Raw genomic sequence first — 19,916 nt, forward strand, 5'->3', positions numbered from 1 at the left:
ATTGATGGCAGACCACTACAACCTACTCTCATCATGCAGGAGACGGTTCTGGTTTCTATGGCTATTGGGGCGCTTCACCACGAGGAGATTCAGTTTCTAATAATTTTTGCTCCTCAGCTTCCAGTCATACTGTTGATTGGCGTCCGTCTGAGATACTTTCATGGTCCCCTGCTTGTGAACATGGTTATCTACCATGGTTACCTACCAAGATCAAGGTCCTGTGTACTGCCTTATCCCCTCTGTTGCCTAACAAGTACAGGGACTTTGCGGATGTCTTTGGCAAATCTTGGGCAAACTCTTTACCACCACATCGGGCATATGATTGTACAATCAAACTCCAGCCAGGTCCCATACCTCCTTGTGGCCATGGAGTAGGATGTTTCATGGAGGTTAATTCGTAAATCTACATCCCCTGCAGGTGCCGAAGACAGCATTTAATACCAGCAGTGGGCGTTATGAGTATCTGGTAATGCCCTTCGGCCTGTGTGGCGCTCCAGCTGTCGTCCAAGAATTCATAAACAATGTGGTTCGAGATATATGCAACACTCCGTAGTAGTATATCTCGATGATATACTGATTAATTCTGCCTCAATAGAAGCGCATTACAAGGATGCCTCACGTGTGCTCCAAAAAACTAAGAGAGAATGGGCTTTACTGTAGGAGGGAGAAGTGTGAGTTCCATCGATCTCAGGTTTCCTTCCTTTGTTACATCATCTCTGATAAGGGTTTTTCCATGGACCCACAAAAACTGTCAGCAATGCTCAAATGGCCTTGCCCGGTGGGACTCTGGTCCATTCAGTTTTTCTGGGTTTTGCCAACTGCTACAGGAAATGTATTCACTATTTTTCATCTTTGGTTAAATCTATCACCGATCTCACTAAAAAGGACAGTGATCAATGTAGGTGATGGTACACCTTATATCACAGGTTAGAGACACATTGCAGTTACAAAAAATACAAAAGTATGCTAAAAATACAAAATATAGGAAGACAATTTAAATGTCCACATGTACATCTACATACTGCATGCCTTTGTACCTGCTTTTGCCTGGACAGTCATTTTTGCTGAGGGTGATAGGAGGGGGTCATCAGTCTGTGTTTTCTTATATTTAACCCCTTAATGATTTTTGTATGACCTTCTGAAGGAAACTGAAGGGAGGTATAGTTAGAAGCATAGTGTTGTCCAAAATGTCTTGGTATATCACCTTCAGCTCACAAACACTCTACTGGATGAATGGAAGAAATTCCCACAGAAACTCACAAAAAAAAAAAAACCACAGATGGACCCCACTGAACACGGCCACAGAGACTACTATGATGTATTGAAGGATCCATCTAAGACTCCTAACACGTCATGCACACAGGAACATAGCCACACACTTAAACACTTGAATACCATACATACACATGCACACACTAACATACACACACACACACACACACACACACAATAATACACACCTAAACATTCCCACACTAATATACCTAGACACATGCCCACTATAACACACCTGGAAACATACTAACATACCCATAAAAACATGTGTACAAAAACATACCCAAAAACATACGCTATCATACCAAGACACATTCAAACACACATCATTGACTTACCCTGCATACCCCTAGATTTAACACATGGCACTTTTTATTAGTGATGCCTTAGACCATGTAGCACCCCGCAATATTCTCTTGTGTCCAAATGCTTCATACAGTGACACATGCACTCATTTTAACCAGAAATAGGCCTGGATTTAACCCTAGGTGCCCCTGAGGTAAACATGTGTTACAGGGAATCATTCTCTTCCCTTTAAGTACGACATGCCTGCTCATACACACATATGCACTGCTCTTACGCATGCCAGCCCACAAAAACACACATATACGCTGCAATTCGTTTTGCACATCAGACCCCCCCTCTTCGTTTTGCACATCAGACCCCCTCTTCGTTTTGCACATCAGACCCCCCCTTCGTTTTGCACATCAGACCCCCCCCCTTCGTTTTGCACATCAGACCCCCTCCCTTCGTTCTTCACATCTCTTACCTTTCTCTTGCTCCTTTCCTTCTGGTTTGCCGCTCATTCTCAGTGCAGTGCGGCTACGCACAGCTGTTTATGCTGTCCGCCGGGGCTGGGATATAAACGTCATATCCCGTCGCCCGGCGCTCTCAGTGACAGAGAGCACACTGGTAAGTGTGACCTTAATGTTGGACTGGTTAGGGAAATCAGTGATCTCTATCCGTGATATATCTATCCGTGATATAGTCCATGGCTGAATAACATTCCTAAGGGACAGTTTATGCGCATAAAACGTAACTGTTCAAATAATTCTATATACCAACAACAAATTAATAAGGTTAACGATGAATTTATACAAAAAGGTTATCCAGAATTAATATTACAAAAATCTATGAGAGAAACCGAGACGGTTGCTTTTGACCTCCTGTATATCTTGAGCTGATGCGCATTGAGGAACAATATTGAGTGGAATACCACAAGCTGCTGTTTTCCAGAAACAGATATCCTATTGGATCCTATGATATTCCTATACAGACGCCCTATAGTTTGAGCAAACTTGGTTGCTCAAAAGATTGTGAGTACAAATCGTATAGGGGGGTTAATATATCTCTTGTATAAACAATATTATACGATTATCTATATGTTTCTTTTATTTTTCATGTAAACCTGCTGAGGGTCTCATAGAAGACATCAGCTGTGATTTGTGATCTGAATCTAAGTATACCTGTGTTTTTTTTTGGTTTTTTTTATGCACGATGGGTGTTATTTTGTAAGGACGGACATGTTCAATTGTATATAATACAAAACTGCATAACACTATTAATATAGAGTTATTACAAACGGAGCGCTGCACTTTATTTATCTTGTTTTTTTTACTGTCACATAGGGGTTAAGTGTTAAGTGCTGGCAGCTATTTATATTCACTTTATATATCTAAATATCTATTAGAAGCGCCGGTATTCACTTTATTTTTGTAAATCCGTGATCTCCCCAACCAGTCCTGCAGGCTGAAGCTGCTCATCGGGCAGCTGTGCACTCCCTCACAGCTGCGCCCGAGGGCACTCGCCTCACTTACAGCCCTGGGGGGGATTTCTCTGTTATTGGTCCCCCTGGCATGATTTCCTGAGGGGGATCCGTCTCCCCCGGACTACTCTCCGTGCTTCAGATTCCTTGGTGTGTAGTGGTGGCAGCCGTTGGAGGTCTGATGCGCACAGACAACCTCCGCTGCTGCTGCTGGCACTTCCACTGGGGCTTCTATGAATGAGCACAGACGGCCACCGGCTGCAGGAGAGGAGGATCCAGGTCCCCTGCAGCTTTGCGGGGGATCTGGATCTTAGTCTTGTAGTCGACCTCGAATATAAGACGATGGTTATTTTTCAGAGCATTTGCTTATAATCGTATAATCGAGCTAATACGGTAATCTGTGCAAACAATCGTAAGAAATATGTAAAGTTTGCTAAAAACAGTAACACTAATTAATGTTATGACTCCCTTTGCCAGGGATTGGTGACCAAATAGTTGCATAAGTATCCAAATGCTCCTAGTGAAACACCTTGACTTGTCTTGTCTTCTCTCAAAAATATATACTTATATGGGGTTTTCAAGGTGGTGGTCTTCTAAACAGTCCCAAATGAGGCATAGGCCTCACAAAATAAGATTTTAAAATTTCAAGTTTGAAAAAGAGAACAGGTATGTTCCATTTTGTGCCCTGTAACATAAAAAAATTCAGGTTCTGTCCTTGAAAAATCAATATGTATTTTGTTTGTGTGCACAAAACTTTTATAAAGAGAATCATGGAAATGTAGTGTAATAATGCAGAAAAAGTCTGAGGTTTTTGAGCACAAAACACCCTCAGTAAAGAATAGTCAAGCTGTCAAAACACACACATATTTACTGCCCTTACAAGTGACTGCCCATAAACGTACACTGGCCCATACACGAATACATACACACGCACATTCCTGCTGGCCATTACATATAAAAAAAACCTGGCGTACACTTTACCTTGCATCCACACACTTGCTTGCCCTTAGAGCTGCTTACCCTAACATAAAACATACGCTCTCTCCCTTTTCTCACAATTTCCCCCATGATCTAATTATCTCTCCTCTTTCTGCCCATCTCTTTCTCATTACCTCCCGTTATCATTCCTCTTTTTCCTTATCTCTTAAATTTTCCTTGATACTCCCCTTTCTTGTTATTGCTACCATTTCTCTTTATCTCATCTCTCCTTTTTCTCTTTATCTTCCACCCTTTTTCCTTTCTCTGTATGTCTCTTCTTTCTTTGTATGTCTCCCTTTTCTAGCTAGCTCTCCCTTTTCTCTTTTTTCTCTCACCTTTTGTTTGATCTGCCTTTTTCTTTAGCTTAACTCTCCTCCTATTTCACTTTATCTCTCCACTTTCTCTTTATCCTTCCTTTTCCTCCCTATCTCTCCCTTTTCTTACCAACTCTCATTATCTCTCTCCTTTCTATCTTAATTTCTCTTCTTTCTCTATCACTTTTTTATCTCCCCACTTTCTCTCCATCTAACCTCTTCATCATATCTTCATGCTATGCATCAATAGCTTGACAAGCTTTGCGAGGGAACACTGAAACAAAGTTACCCATGAACAGACCTTGTGCCCCTGTATTTTAGGCCGGTTAAAGGAAGTTCCATGAACTCCCCATCTGGCCCTGCCCCTACAGTGGCCATCTGTCCAGTCCACCTTTGACAATAGCTTGCAGGATGTCTTTGTACTGACACCTTGTTGGCCTTTGCCTGACACTGCAGAGAGAGGGCTGGAGGGAGGAGAGGCGCAGAGGAGCTGCCCTCTGTTGTCGGCCCTGCCAATGTACAATTCTTTCCTGTAGCGTGGCTTCCATTAACCCCTGTTGGGACTGGGGCTTTTGTATACCGAGGCTCAGTTTTTTTGTGATTATTACATTGTTGGTTAAACTATGATTTTCGATATTTGATGAACCTGCACAAATAAGACATCTTTTGTGTAGGACAAAGTAGCACAATCATAGAAATACATAAGACATAATAGTTATTAGTTATAATATGTATAAATCTATACTTAAATAGGAAAAATCTTAAAAAATTATCCTACACATTAGGTGCCCCAGCTGAACAATGTCCCAATTTATGTTCAGCAACACCCCTTGATTAAAATAATACCCCACATACATATTTTTATATATTCAAGGTGGTCACATTCATATTTTTTATTTGTATATTGTATATACTACATTTTATTCTTTTATTATTTATTACATTCGTTAACACTGGTTTAAGGAATTTGGAGGTAGTTTTTATTACATATATATTTTTGTACTAAAGGGATATTGGGGCACTGTTTTCCAGAAAAATATTAAAAAAAATTTTGTATTATTTTTACATTTTCTCTTCTCCCCCTGATCTGTCTGTGCTGATCAGTGTGATCAGCAAGCAGGGCTCCATAACCTTGCATTGCTGGTTGCAAAATAAACACTCAGAGATCCCTTCTGGGTCTAGAAAGACCCTGCTGAGTCTCTCCTGTCCTCCAGTGAACCTTTGGCGGGTATCGCGTGATCGATGATTCCTTATGTAAAGGTATATATTTGTGCCGAGCGCTGTTACATATGATCAGTCAGCAGGAAGCCAGAGAGCAGGAGCCCAATAAGTCTGCCAATTGATTTGCCAGTGCATTGCAAAGCTCTTTTAATACCATTTAGTATAAAAACTATTACTGTTCTCTAATAAGGTCCCTGAATGGTATGTTAGAATAAAGCTGGTGTTGTGTGTGTGATGATATAGAATGTTTAAAAGTATCCAATCAGTAAAACTGTGTGCAGTGGTTTAGAAACATAGATACATTTATTAAAACAAATACAAAAAATAAAGCTGCAAGGCCCTTGCAGCTGGACTCTAAAATAAATTGCATAAAATAACTGTCCTATAAGATCTATAAGGGTATCTCGTTATGATAAAATTGGTATAAAATGGGGAGAAAAAAAAAAAAAGACACAAAATGCTCAAGGCAGTTGATTATAACATCAAGAGATAATGTCTCTCGTGTGAAATATGTACAAATTTCATATAGTTGGTTTCTATAAATATATCAAAGACCGAGAAGATGACACAATAATATTGCTGTTTGTTATGTGAAGTACTTCAAATATAGTGGAAAAAGAGTATTTCATATTATTCACAATATGTAGGTGATAACACTTATCAGTGTTCGGAGTGTCTTCTGTGAATCCTTTCTATGAAAATGTTTTTAGATACCGTGTGTCTTTATTATGATTTTTCGGGAGAATTAAATATGGTGCTGTGCACCTCTCACCGATCTTCTTATGCTGTGTCCCGCGGAGCTCTCACACTTACATATTATATGTAAGTCTGAGATACACATATTGTGTCATTTTAATAACCATTTTTTTTCCCCTCCCCATTTTATACCAATTTTATCTTAACGAGATACCCTTATAGATCTTATAGGAAAGTTATTTTATGCAATTTATTTTAGAGTCCAGCTGCAAGGGTCCTGCAGCTTTTGTTTTGATAAATGGATCTGTTTCTAAACCACTGCACACAGTTTTACTGATTGGATACTTTTAAACATTCTATATCATCACACACACAACACCAGCTGTATTCTAACATACCATTCAGGGACCTTATTAGAAAACAGTAATAGTTTTTATACTCCTTTGCTTTAGGTTGTAAAGGGTACACAACCTTATCTCAATACCAGTTCTTATTTGGTCCTACCCTCTATATTGTTGAGCTACCTATTCTGTTTACACTAATACCATTAAGTGCATCTTATCAGGTTTCATGTATAAATTTAATTTGAAAATTTTAGGTGGAACGTCTTCCCCTGTAAAAACACTTTTTGCATGTCTCGCTATATCTTTTATCTCCCTTTTTTATTAACAGGGAAATTTGCTCATCTTTGTGTGCCATAAAGTGTTTTGCCTCCATAGACTTGTATTTCTTTTTATCTCACCATATTCTGAATCTTCTTATAGTCCCTTAGCAACAGAAGCAATGCTACGGTAAACTCCACATTGTCTTTAGACATAATGATGCTTTCGGTTTTTAATTTAACGGCTCCTACCAATGTCTTGGTATGTCCCCTTTAGCATACTAAGACATTTTGGACGATGCTATGCTTCCAAATTTGTGGGAACAGTTTGGGTCCTTCCCTTTTCTATTCCAGCATGACTGTGCCCCATTGCACAAAACAAGGTCCATAAAGACACATATATATATAATATAAGGACGAAACAGCTGTCCATGAGTGGTGATCTGGCTATTGTACTTCTTCCCGAGTTTTGTCTAAAGGCTGTCTTGTACAGCGGGCAATTACTTTCAAGGGATCCATGTATAAAGTGGATATGGAGGCAAAGGTGATAATTGTTAACCTTATTTGCATGCCCCTACCCAGAATCCTTTGTGGTTGTCAATACACCATGAGATTTCTGAGGGAAAAACAAGCCTTCTGGCTTGTCTGGTGTCTGTAGATGAGTGTTTAATAATACTTCTACTACCCCCTATATATATATATGACACCGTATTTGCTCGGTTATAAGACAACCCCCCAAAATTTGAATATTAATTTAGAAAAAAAAGAAAAAACATGAATATAAGAATACTCCTATAGGAAAAAAGTTTTACTAGCAAATATTAATTTACATGTAAACTATTTTTACTAATTTGCACATCTGCCACTCTGCCCCAGATATGCCTTATGCCCCCTTATATACCACTCTGCCCTCATAAATACCTTATATGCCACTCTGCCTCGCTGACATGCCTTATAGCCCCCTATATGCCACTCTGCCTCCAGAAATGCCTTACTCCCCCCTCCATATGCCACTCTGCCCTTATCGATGCATCCCTAGACTTGTCCTCCGTAAGTCAGACTCCCTGGTGTCTAGTGGGGGCAGCTGGTGGACGTCTGCGCGACCGTTAGTTCCCCCGGGGCTTCTATGACTGAGCACCGGAAGGTCATGTCACGCCGGTGCTCTTAGAGCTCATAGAGGCTCACAGCGCTGCAGGAGACCTGGATCCTCCTCTCTTGCAGCCGGTGAACGTCCGTGCAATGCACTCAGACAACCTCCGCTGCTGCCGGCACTTCCGCTATGGCTTCTATGATGGAGCTGCGGGGGATCTGGCTCTTAGTCTTGTAGTGAAGATTAGAAGACAACCTCGAATATAAGACCAGGGGTTATTTTTCAGAGCATTTCGAGAAAATACGGTATATATAGTTTTTTTTATTGCCCTTCCTTAAATATGGAAGGAGATTGTTTCATAATGAAATCATTTGGTAGGAATATTCAGACGTTTTACTGTATGTGAAATATGCTCATCTCTTTCTTTTTAACAGGTGCACAAGTATGTATGGAACACCCACTATGTATATAGACCTTATGGGGCAGCCAGATTTTTCCACACACACGTCTACCCTTACCACTGGTAGGTGTAAAACAGTTCCCTTAATTGCAAAATGTAATTATAGAGGTCTCTGAATTGATTTGCAGTACACTTAATCTGAGTTAAAGGTGGGTTTGTGTAGCAAATATTTTGGAGTCAATCTATTCCAACACTAATGAGGTTAATGCAGCTGCCCCACCTATTTATGTGAATGCATCCCTTCCTTTTAAAAGGCCCTGAGTCTAATGAACTGTATTATCTGTTGCATTACAATACATCATCTCAAATATCTTTAGTAAGAATATCACACTTTTAAAGATGTTAAAAAGAATAGCACCATTCTTTAGTTTGGCAAACTTTATACAATACTCTCAAGTAAGCAGCATTATTGAATCAAAGCACAGTACAGAGGGGTAACCAGTATGGGTAATCAAATTCCATGCCAAAGGTCAAATTCTAGATAATCCAAATCCAAAAAGCAGTGTAACCAAAGGGCAAGACAAAGTCACAGTAAAAGGCTTGGGGTCAAAACCAGAGGATGAAGAAAACAGACAAACATATGACCAACAACAATTGGGGCAAGGAAATTACGTTCCAGCAAAGGAAGCTGGCAGAAACCCCAGTTTATAAAGGCCTTTGATTATCAGAGAAGCCACAATTGTATCAGGAACCAAAAAAGGAATGGCAGGGGACACTGAGAGACAGGAAAAAAGTAAAAAATAAAAGTAAATCACGCATCGACACCCAAGGGCAGTGCCTCCTGTGTTTTCGAATTGAATGGGGAAGCCAGGGTTTTTTTCATCCATACATCCTGCCCATGTGGCTTCAGAATGGGCCTGGAAAAACTCCTGAAGGGTCCCAGTGAATACTAATAGTCCCTGGTAGCATGTGGGGGTAAAATCTCAGATGGGACAGCTTATGTTATGTAAGGATGCAGTCTATCCTTTCCTTCCAGCCAGGGTGCTGGGTGGAAGGGTTCCCTTAAGCTCTGGTGGCTTGGCATGCCTCTCTAGAGTAAGAGTTTTACCGTGCCTGTGGTTGAGACGATCTGTCAGCAAGAGGTCCAAGAGATGGCATAGCAGGCCTTGGTCGATGAAATCATGCATGTTTACTTACATCTGTTTACCCGGGCAGTGTCCATGTGCCAGGTAAACTTAGCTAAATCGGGGACCCAAGAGTTAAGAAACTACCCAGATAGTCGCACACAGAGCAAAGTTTGAAATGGTCAGGATATTAACTAAGCAGCATAATCAAAGCAAATAGGGTCACAGACATCAGAGAGGCACTGTACTCAAGGCAAGACGGGTAAAGAACCAGAAAAGTAGTCAAGCCAAACTAGGTCAGGATACCAGAAAAACAGCACAGTCAAGTCAGGCCAGGTCAGAACACCAGAGAATAAATAAACTTACTAATGGAGAGAATCAAAGAAGGCATCACAAAAGGGTAACCATGTTGGAGTAGCTGGACCTTTAAATAGTCATCAAAAGGAGGAAAGCACAATCACATGACGACTGTATTGCATACACCGCCAGATAAAGTCATCTGCGGAAGAAGAGAAGTCAGGAAGACTTTAGCGAGTCAGGGAGACATCACAGATGGCACATGGTCAGGGAAGCTACCAGTAGTCTTTCATTCACAGAGAGGCAGCTGTGGATCCAACACAGCTCTAGTTAGGTCTAGTTACACCCTAGTTGTGAGAGTGGTCAGAAAGATTATTGAAGACAACACCTTGGTGATCCTTGTGGCCCCAGATTTCCCCAAAAGGGAAGACTCCGTAAGACTCAGTAAGGCTAGGGACAACACAACCCTGATCGAGACTTTCCTCAAGTTCACAACCTGGCTCCTAAAGCAGAAATCCTGATCAAGAAGGGCCTCTCCAGGAATGTTGTATCCAATATGTTGCAGGTTAGGAAATAAATCACCCATTTAAGATACAGGAAGACTTGAAAGCTTTTCTTTATTATCTTGTTGCCTGTTAAATAAATATTCTAGATTTCTAGATTTTTTTGCTGATATTTGAAAGCTTTATTTGACTTGATCCAATTTATTTGGAATACTGATAAGGCAGGGTAATTCAGACTAATCTGGATGTTTCTTCTTTGCGGGAAGATTTAGACAGAGTTGGGGACTGGGCGCACAAGTGGCAGGTGAGGTTCAACATAGATAAATGCAATGTTATGCATTATGGTAAAAATAATAAAAATGCAAACTATACTATAAATGGAATATCCTTGGGAAAAACTACCATTGAGAAGGATTTAGGAATAATGGTAGACAATAGACTTGACAACAATAGACTAGAAAACTGAACGAGTTCACAGAGGGTCTGTCCAGACCCTCTTGAGAACTCTCGAGCTCCTCCTGCAGGTTGAATGCAGGTACTGCATCCAACCATGCAAGGTCAATGGAGCCCAGCTCACTAATCAGTGATGAGTAAAAAATAAATAAATTGTTTAAAAATGTTTCCAAAAAAATTTAAGAAAATATGGTAACATGTAAAAATCTCCACTGTCACCAAAAAAACCCAAAACGTTTTCAATAAGCAATTCTTTATCTTCACAAAAATTCCAACATGGAAAGAGTTAAAATATTGGCATTACAAATTCCCATAGGGTGTCTAGTTGTATGAAATGTATGATTTGATGGGGTAAATTGAATTGGGCGGGTTCAAAGATGTCCCAAATATGGGACATGGGGGCAGTAGGATCAGATATCTAACTGGCAAAAAAATACACACCTCACAAAGGCGGCCTTTTACCGCCCAAATAACCCAACAAACCCATGTATGGGGGATATCACTGCGCTCAGGAGATGTTACTGAACACATATTGGGGTGTTGTTCGACACGGACATATACCAGGAGCGATAAATTTATACCTGAAGTACAACATGTGTGAAAAAAATACAAAACATTTTTACTACCATAAAGTTTCACAAAGGCTGGTGGTAAAATCAGTGCATGGAAAGGGTTAAAATACCAGCATTTCAAATACCTTGGGGTGTTTTTAAAAACATATGATTTGATGGGGTAAATTGCATTGGCCGGCTTCAAAGATACCCGAAATGGCACATGGGGGGAAGAATGACCAGATTTGGAAAAATGGTTTTGAAATAGCAAAACGCTACCTGTACTTATTGCCCCATAACGTGCAGAAAAAAGCAAAAAAACATAAATACATTGGGTATTTCTAAACTCAGGACAAATAGTAGAATCTATTTAGCAGGTTTTTTCATTAGTTTTTGCAGATGAGTAAAAGTTTTTTGTTTAAAAAGTGAGAAAAATTATTTTTTTAACAAAAAATCACCATATTTTATCATTTTTTTTTATAGTAAATTAGATGATGTGATAAAAATAATGGTATCTAACGAAAGCCCTGTTTGTCCTGAAAAAGACAATATATAATATGTGTGGGAGCACGAAATGAGAAAGAAGAAAATCACAGCTAAACAGCAACACTGAAAAATGTTAAAATAGCCATTGTCCCACAATATACTACGTTAATAAGGGAGATACTAGTTATGAAGAGAGACTAAAAAGTTAGTTATATACACTGGAAAACATCATTTTAGAGGGGATATGATAACATTATATAAATATATGCAGGACCAATATAAAGAGCTCTTCAGTGACCTGTTCATTAACAGAAATGTACAAAGAACAAGAGGTCACCCTCTGAGACTGGAAGAGCCGAGATTTCACAGACGAAGGGATTCTTTACAGTAAGGACAATAAAGGTATGGAATTCAGTGCCTAGGGAGGTGGTGTTATCCAATACATTAGATGCCTTCAAAAGGGGTCTCAATATTTTCTTAGAAAGGCATGACATACAGAATTAAATAATATTTTAGAGCTTTTTGATCCAAGGAGAATTTTGGAGTCAAGAAGAAATTTTTTCCCCTGATGGTAGAATTGGAAATTATTCTAGCCTTGGTGACCGAATAGTTATAATTTTAATAAGAGTCAAGTATTTTGCATCTCTTTCTTTACTCTCACCAACAGCAGTAAAGAAAGAGTTAATGTAAAAAGTGAAACAACCAACAGAACAACACACAGATGGTATATAAACCTCTAAACCTTCCCCCTCTTCCTCTTTCGTCCTCTGCAAACTGGTGCCGAGGGACATCAGGTAACTGCCTCAAACGTGGATACCAAAACCGGAGAAAACTTCAACTGGAACCCAAACTGGAATTCTCACAACCAGACGCCTCCATTGGAAAACCGCAAAAGGTACAATACGTAGATGTATTCAAGCTGGAAGAAGAGAGAGAACGTAACAGGACCACATCCCAACAAGTAGTATCAAACAACAAAAGGCAATATGAAATACGAGCGGTCCGCAAAAGAGGACCACAGAAAACATTAGAAAGTGGAGAGAACCACAATCCGAACAGAGGGAGGGAAGGGAGGGAAAATACGCGCCTCCTGTATTTATTTTTTCAATTCTCCGTTTATTGAAAGCGAAACATGACGATACACAATGTCACAGTGGCACAGTGGTAATAGGTACAGAGCACATCAATGAAAACAGCAGAATCAGCAGCCATCGTTACAGATGCAATCCTGAGAAGTTGTTGCAGCAAAGTTTCAAGTAACAGCTGAGCACAATGGTCAGACATAAACATAAAACATGTGTCAAAGGCATAGTGGTACGCAACAGACGTACGGAGCGAACATCAATGGAGACCGTAGTGGTCTAAAATAAAAAATAAACCAAACCAGACCGTGAGTGGCACGGAATCAAAATGAGGAAAGGAAAACAGCTAAGTGGCACATGAACAGAGACCTGAGGAGGGAGGAGGAAACTGCCAACGTAGACCTAGATCAGAGGAGGAACAGGGCGGTCCTCCAGGGAGGAAATATAGGAGCGCCAATAGAACCACTGGAGCTCCACCGTATGGCCCCGCCCCCTAGAGGCGCCGGAAAGGACCTCCATCTGGTAAATAAATTCTACCCTATTGAACCAGGCAGCAAGAGAGGGGGGATTGACGGACTTCCAGGATCTCGGAAGGGTGGTAAGCGCAGCATTAATCAAATGGAATGTGATAGAACCCTTATAAGTATGGTACGGAACCTTGTTATAATGTAAAAGGATAGAGGCCGGAGTGGCTAAGAATGTAGGATCTGACACTTCCCGAATTACCGCAGCCACCGCGTTCCAAAAGGGCTTAATAACAGGGCATTCCCACCAAATGTGGAAAAGGGAGCCGGGATGAGAGTTACAGCGCCAGCAAATCGGAGAGATTTGGGGCAGGAATCTATGCAAATACAGGGGAACCTTATACCAACGGGTAGCAATTTTGAAAAGGGTTTCCTGCACCCTACTGGATACGGTCCCCTTATGTACAATCATAAGCATCCTTTCCCAATCCTCCAGAGAAAAGACTAGTCCCAGATCACTCTCCCAGAGGCTGAAATAGTAAGGTTTAGTAAGGACCACCGGCGCAAGAAGGAGGGCGTATAGAGCAGAGAGCAAGTGTGGGGACTCCCGGGAGTCGAGACACAATTGCTCAAAGGCAGTGGGAGAGCAGGCGCCTCCTGTATTTATTAAAATTATAATTATTCAGGCACCAAGCCTAGAATAATTTCCAATTTTAAGGCAACCGACCAGAAAAGTCACTTACCGGATCGATTACACTTCCACTGAGGAAGCCAAGTCAGCGAAACGCGTTTGGAAGGATCCATTTGGACTATTTTATATTCCACAATCGGTGGATTTTCTACACACACGCCTTTATGCACTTTGAGTGCATGGACTAAATATTCAACACGAAGATCATTAAAGATATCACTGCATTTCACTCTGATGAGTCTGGATCATCTGTTTCACTTGTGAGTGCAACACTTCACTTTCACATAAGATTGACATTACACTCTACACTATATTGTTTTTGTTTTTTTTCCCTATATGTATCTGCGCCCCATAATTTTCTGGTCGGTTTAAATTTCTACACCCTGAGGAAGAGTGTTTATTATTATTTATATTTACTTTTACATTTTAACACGAGCACGTGATTTTAGGTTATTTCACAATTTTAAGGCAAGACAAGCTTCCTATTTTGCAGTTTTAACGCCTGATATAGGTGCCACAGCTGCAGAAGAAACGGGACAGAAGTAGAAGGAGCGAAAAGTGGAAGCACAAGTCCAATCCGCTGCCTGGAGAATGTCCCCCAGAGCGCCACCAGCCTGCAAGGCACAGGAAGCCGCAGCCCCCAACCGAGTGGGCACCAAAAGATGTCGCCACACCAGGCAAAGACAGGAGCCACCGAACCCATCTAGCCAACGTAGGAGGCAAAAACGCCTTAAACGGTTTAACATAAGAAATGAATCGTTGGGAGGCGGAGGGCGAACAGCCGCAGAATGAAAAAGTTAGGTACGTACGCATCTAGCTACACAAAGCTTAGGGTCGTCGTTGAAATACGGTAGGACACGGAGGAGGACAAAGACTTTCTCATTCTGCGGCTGTTCGCTCTCCCTCTGTCTCCCAATAACTAATTTCTTATGTCACCTTCCAGAGAAAAAGATATGGAAGTTGCATCAAACGCCCGAAAGTCCGATACCCTGCGAAAGGACAGAAGCAAGGTAAGTTTAGCTGACAACTGCCGAAGGGAAAGGGATTCGTTTTCAAACGGGGCCCGAAGGAAATCCAATACCACTGCTACATCCCAAAGAGACTCATAGCGAGGGGCTGGAGGCCTGGACAAGCGGATACCCTGCAAAAGCCCGCATGCCAGGGGAGCCTTACCGACCGATTCGCTGACATGACCAAAGTAAATCGCTGAGCAAAATAAAAAAAATTGAGGACAGAGTCTAAAGGGGCCGAATGGGGATCCACCTGTCGCCAAGCCGCCCGGTATGACTTTCTAGTGCCTGGAGCCCAAGACTCTCGGAGCAGTGACTGAGCCTGCTCCAATAGGACCGGGACCGATTGTCCAGGCAACCAACGACAAACGGGAAATTGTCCAGGCAACCAACGACAGACGGCCCTCCATAATGAGCGGATGGCCTTGACCCTCCCGGCCTGTCAGGAGGAATGACATAGGTGGGAGAGCTAAGGGGTCCTGAAAGGACAACTCCAGCAGGGCTAGAAACCACGGCTGTGAGTGCCAGAGGGGGGGTCACCAGAACGAGAGACCCCCCCGGCCCGACGTAGGTGATGAACGGCCCTGGAAATGAGGGGGAAAGGCATAAGCGCCCGACATGGGCCAAGCCTGGGTGAAGGGTCCAACGCCCGAGCTTCTGGATCCGGAAGCCAACTGAAGAAGTCCTCCATCTGCCGATTTGCCAAGAGGTCCAAATGCAGGGGATCCCTCCACCGATGGATAGCCCGGAAAACTGGAGCATGGAGTCTCCAGTCACTCGCATCCCACCAATGTCAGGAACTGGGTCCATACAAACAACTGTAATGACCCAGAGCGCCCAAAGATTGTGTTCAGGAGTTATTGTGCAGTAGCGAAGTGTGACAGGGCCTGGTGCAGGGCGACTGCACTCGCCCGGGTGGGCATCTAGGGTTGTGCAGCCACATGTATGTTGACCAGCACCCTGACATATCAGCTGATGTAGTCCAGAACAAAGCAGAACTTGGAGGTATCCTGCCGGCATCCTGGAGCAGGCATGAGATATAGCACTAGAATCATGTGCAGGATGCTGCAGGCTGGGAGTACGGAAGCTAAGCATTGTATCAACAGAAACGTAGCAAGCAAGGAAGACAGAGCAAGGAACAGGGAGACCGAACAAGAAACATAAGACAAGACATACATGATACAGGGCACAACAAAGGACAGGGAACAAGGCAAGGAACACAGGGGATGGAGTGAGGAGCCAGAATCCTCAGACGCTTTTCCTTTAAGCAAGGATAGGACATCTTAACTGGGACATGGGGAGAGGAGAGAGGAACCGAAATCCTCAGATGATTCAGGGAAAGGAGGGCAACGGTACATAAGAGACAGACAAACATGAATACAGGAACTAGCCTAGGACTATGAGATAACAATTGGAGATTCAGTCACATCATATGGCCATAGTATGCTTAGCCCACCACTATGCCAAAGTACTCCAATATTCGGTGGGTCCTAACGCTAAATCCTGCTTACTGAATCACTAATAATCTGAAACCAAACATTGAATCTAAACACAAAACCAAGGACATACCTTTAGACTGCAGACTCAGACAAACATAACAAACGGGTGGGGCACACCTTATAAAGGAAGCAGAGCTGAAGCAAAGAGCAAGACTGGAATCAAGGAATCAGAAGCACAGAACAGAGCATATGGAAATCCAGGAACGGATTACAGCAAAACATGGGAACTGAGGCAAGGCAGGGAAAAACAGAGATATGCAGCTCCGCAGCCTGGATGGACCCTGACAATAAATAAATCTCTTTTAGCCTCTACCCCTTTGGACGCTATACATCATGCAATCAGAGTCATAGATTTAACCAAGTGGCAAGACTGCGGCATAATTTGCTTAGAAAATGTATTAATCTATGATACCTTTATGACATTTTCTGAGATATTTACCTTTTAAGGATTAATAACTATGCACATCTGCCCCATGGCTTGCCACTCTGCCCCAGAAATGCCTTATACCCCCTATATGCCACTGTGCCCCAAGAGGAGTGGAAACCAGCAGTGAATGTGCCTCCACTCGCCTGTGTTTGATCCTTCCACAAGCTGCAACCCCAGAAGCCTGCTCCTAAGCCACTTGTAGGCCGCGCATTGAGGAGGGCCCTGTCAGGCCTTGCTGCCATGCGGGAAGCATCCTGACCTCTGGCATCTTCATCTTTGACCTCCTTGACTACCCTGACCTGCACACCTACTTTTTTTTTTTGTGCTTGTGACTACTCCCGAAGAGTTCTGTTTTAACCTTAAAGTTTAACTAAGTTTTGTTTTCCTTGCATCTGGGTTCCACATCAGTGATCATGAGTACATTTTTCAACTATCTGACATTGTCACAACTAACCTATGGAAAGTAAGGAGGCCTTTCTCAAGATAAAAGGTTAATTTGTGCCTGCTTCTGCACTGGATTAACTGCATTGACAATTAAAGCTGTGTGGTTCTATCACGAAGTAAGACATAGAACAGCCTTTACACCCTTTTCTAAAAAAAATTATATAAATTATTATAATTAGGTGAATTATGATGTTAGGAATAGTGATCCTTTTACAGTTATTATGGCACTTGAGAAATAGAAACATCTGCTGAAGGGTTCTCACTTGCCTATCACTCTACTTACAGACCACAAAAACCTTTAAGTACATCAGTTATGTGAAGCATTGGAATCCCCTGGAAGCTTGATGGCTTTGTTCTTCTCTCAATTCAATTTTATCATCTCCTACCAGCCAGGTTCTATGGATGTTAAACACATCTCAAATGTTTTCTCAAATCTTTTGGTGCCCTGTTTGTCAGGTCTGTGCTGCCAACAAGACACCTACCTTATGGATTACTACAACCCCTTCCCATTCCCAAATAGCGATGGTCTCATATTCCTATGGAATTCTTTGTGGTTTACCTCCCTTGGATAGACATACTAACATTCTTACTATCATTTATTGTTTTTCCAAGATGGTTAATTTTATTCCCCTCTGCTCTGGACCTAGCCTCTGTCTTTATCAAGGAAGTTGTATGTTTGCATGGTTTGCCTATTGAAATGACCAGGGTTTGAACTGTGTGACTCTGGAAAGCCTGAGTCTTCCCTACCCAAGTACCCTTGGCCCTCTCCAGAGCTTACCATCCTCAAACTAATGGAGCTGCTAAAAGTGCTAATCAGACACTGGAACAATAAGCTCAGTTGTGTTCCAGGTCTGGCGGGTGCTGATGCTCTGGTTAATTCCATTGTCCATTCCCACCTCCTTTGTAACATGTTTCAAAATCTAGTCCACTGGAATGGCTGGAATTTTGCTCCTGATTTTCATGCTTCTTGGCTGCTATGGACTTACCTATTCTTCTCAACCTGGTGTGGCTGCTTTTCACCCGCTGGGTAGTCCTCTGGGAGCAGGTACTGTTAGGACTTACCTTCGCTGTGGAGGTCCTCCACATTGTTCTGCAAATCTCCTCTCTTTCATTGATTTATGGTCCCTACACCTCTGATGCAGATGCTTGTAATGTCAACGCAATATAGCCCACTGCTGGGAACTGTACTTACCACTGTGACATATACTCATACCATTTATTAATATTTCTTTTCTGTTTTATATGTTCTCCATTATCTCTTTCTTAGGTGTTATGGCAGGATCCATTGCACCTCCAGAGCTCATGAAGAAGATTGTTACAGAAACAACTATGAAGAATATTGTGGTGAGTTATATCTGAATGGATGAAAGTTGATGATAAAAGTTGATGTCATCTTTTGTTTTATGGCATGTTGCAATGTTTTACATTTAAAAATATAGTAGAATATTGAGATTATTTTGTAAATTTTATAAAAAGAATATTGCATCCCCAACATTACAATATTGCTGAAGCTCGTTGTATACTTCCATATCCATGTAGTAAAATCTGCTTGGACAAAACCATCTCTTGTGCAAAACAGTAGTAAATAGATAGAACTCTCTGGCTTAAGCAGTTTTACCGTGAACTCTATATAAAGGCATATACAAACAAGGGAGCCGCCGTAACTGTGTGTTAGCAAGTAAAAAGTGAAATAGCTCATATATTTAATAGCATGTCTCTGCCTAGAACCATGGAAAATGCATTGGAAACATTTAGGACTCACAGCAGGATTCACTGGGCATGCTCCTATTCTGGGGCGTAACTAGAAACCACAGGTCCCTGGTGCCCCCAAACAACTTGTCCGTGCCTTCTTTGCCCCTTGTCCCCCTCCATTCCAACACTTTGGCACACATATGTAAACACACTTACACAAATTACACACACTTACAAATACTCACTAACACACACATACACATTTATTCCAACACACACTCCATCTCACCCACTTACACACTCATGCTCACACACAGAATGACACATCCAATGCTCACAAACCCAATTACATATGCATGCTTACACCACACAAGTACAAATCCATGCTCACATACATACACACACACACACATATATATATATTTGTGTACGGAGTCTGGGACATTAGTGTGATGAACGAGAATAGTCAGACTGACGAAACGCCTACCTACAAGATCTGAGGTGTGCCATGATCTTGATGGACGGTAAGAGGCCAAAAGTAAGCATTGCAAATATTCCAAAACTGCAACAAGGTGATCAGTCAACAAGTTTAGAAAAAGCTATACCCATTTCCACCTGCGGATCTGGGATGTACCTAGCATAACACCCAGAGTTCCATCTACCAAGATGCTTGATGACGTGGGCAGGCACCCCATTCTTAGAAGCAGCTGAAGCTGCGCCTATACGGAAGGAGTGAGCCGAGAAACTCTTAGGGTCACAGCCTAAATTAGCCAATAGGATACGTACATGCGTAATAAACTGTATGGTGGTAAAGGGTCTCATCGGGAAAGGAAGCAGAGGACTATCTGGTGGT

General features: G+C 41.8%; 1 protein-coding gene across 1 annotated transcript in view; it reads left to right on the forward strand.

Annotated features, from left to right (window-relative positions):
• LOC149281549 (medium-chain acyl-CoA ligase ACSF2, mitochondrial-like) overlaps positions 1 to 19,916 on the forward strand; it is a 161,069-nt gene that overhangs the window by 78,262 nt on the left and 62,891 nt on the right. Inside the window, exons 11-12 of the mRNA XM_089499134.1 lie at positions 8,375 to 8,463; positions 18,639 to 18,715. Coding sequence (XP_089355260.1) covers positions 8,375 to 8,463; positions 18,639 to 18,715 — 166 coding nt within the window. The remainder of the gene's footprint in view (positions 1 to 8,374; positions 8,464 to 18,638; positions 18,716 to 19,916) is intronic.

This window comes from Sceloporus occidentalis, unplaced genomic scaffold (genome assembly GCF_023333645.1).
Source record: "Sceloporus occidentalis isolate IW3139 unplaced genomic scaffold, rSceOcc1.0.p SCAF_130, whole genome shotgun sequence".
In the NCBI taxonomy this organism is placed as follows: Eukaryota; Metazoa; Chordata; class Lepidosauria; order Squamata; family Phrynosomatidae; genus Sceloporus; species Sceloporus occidentalis.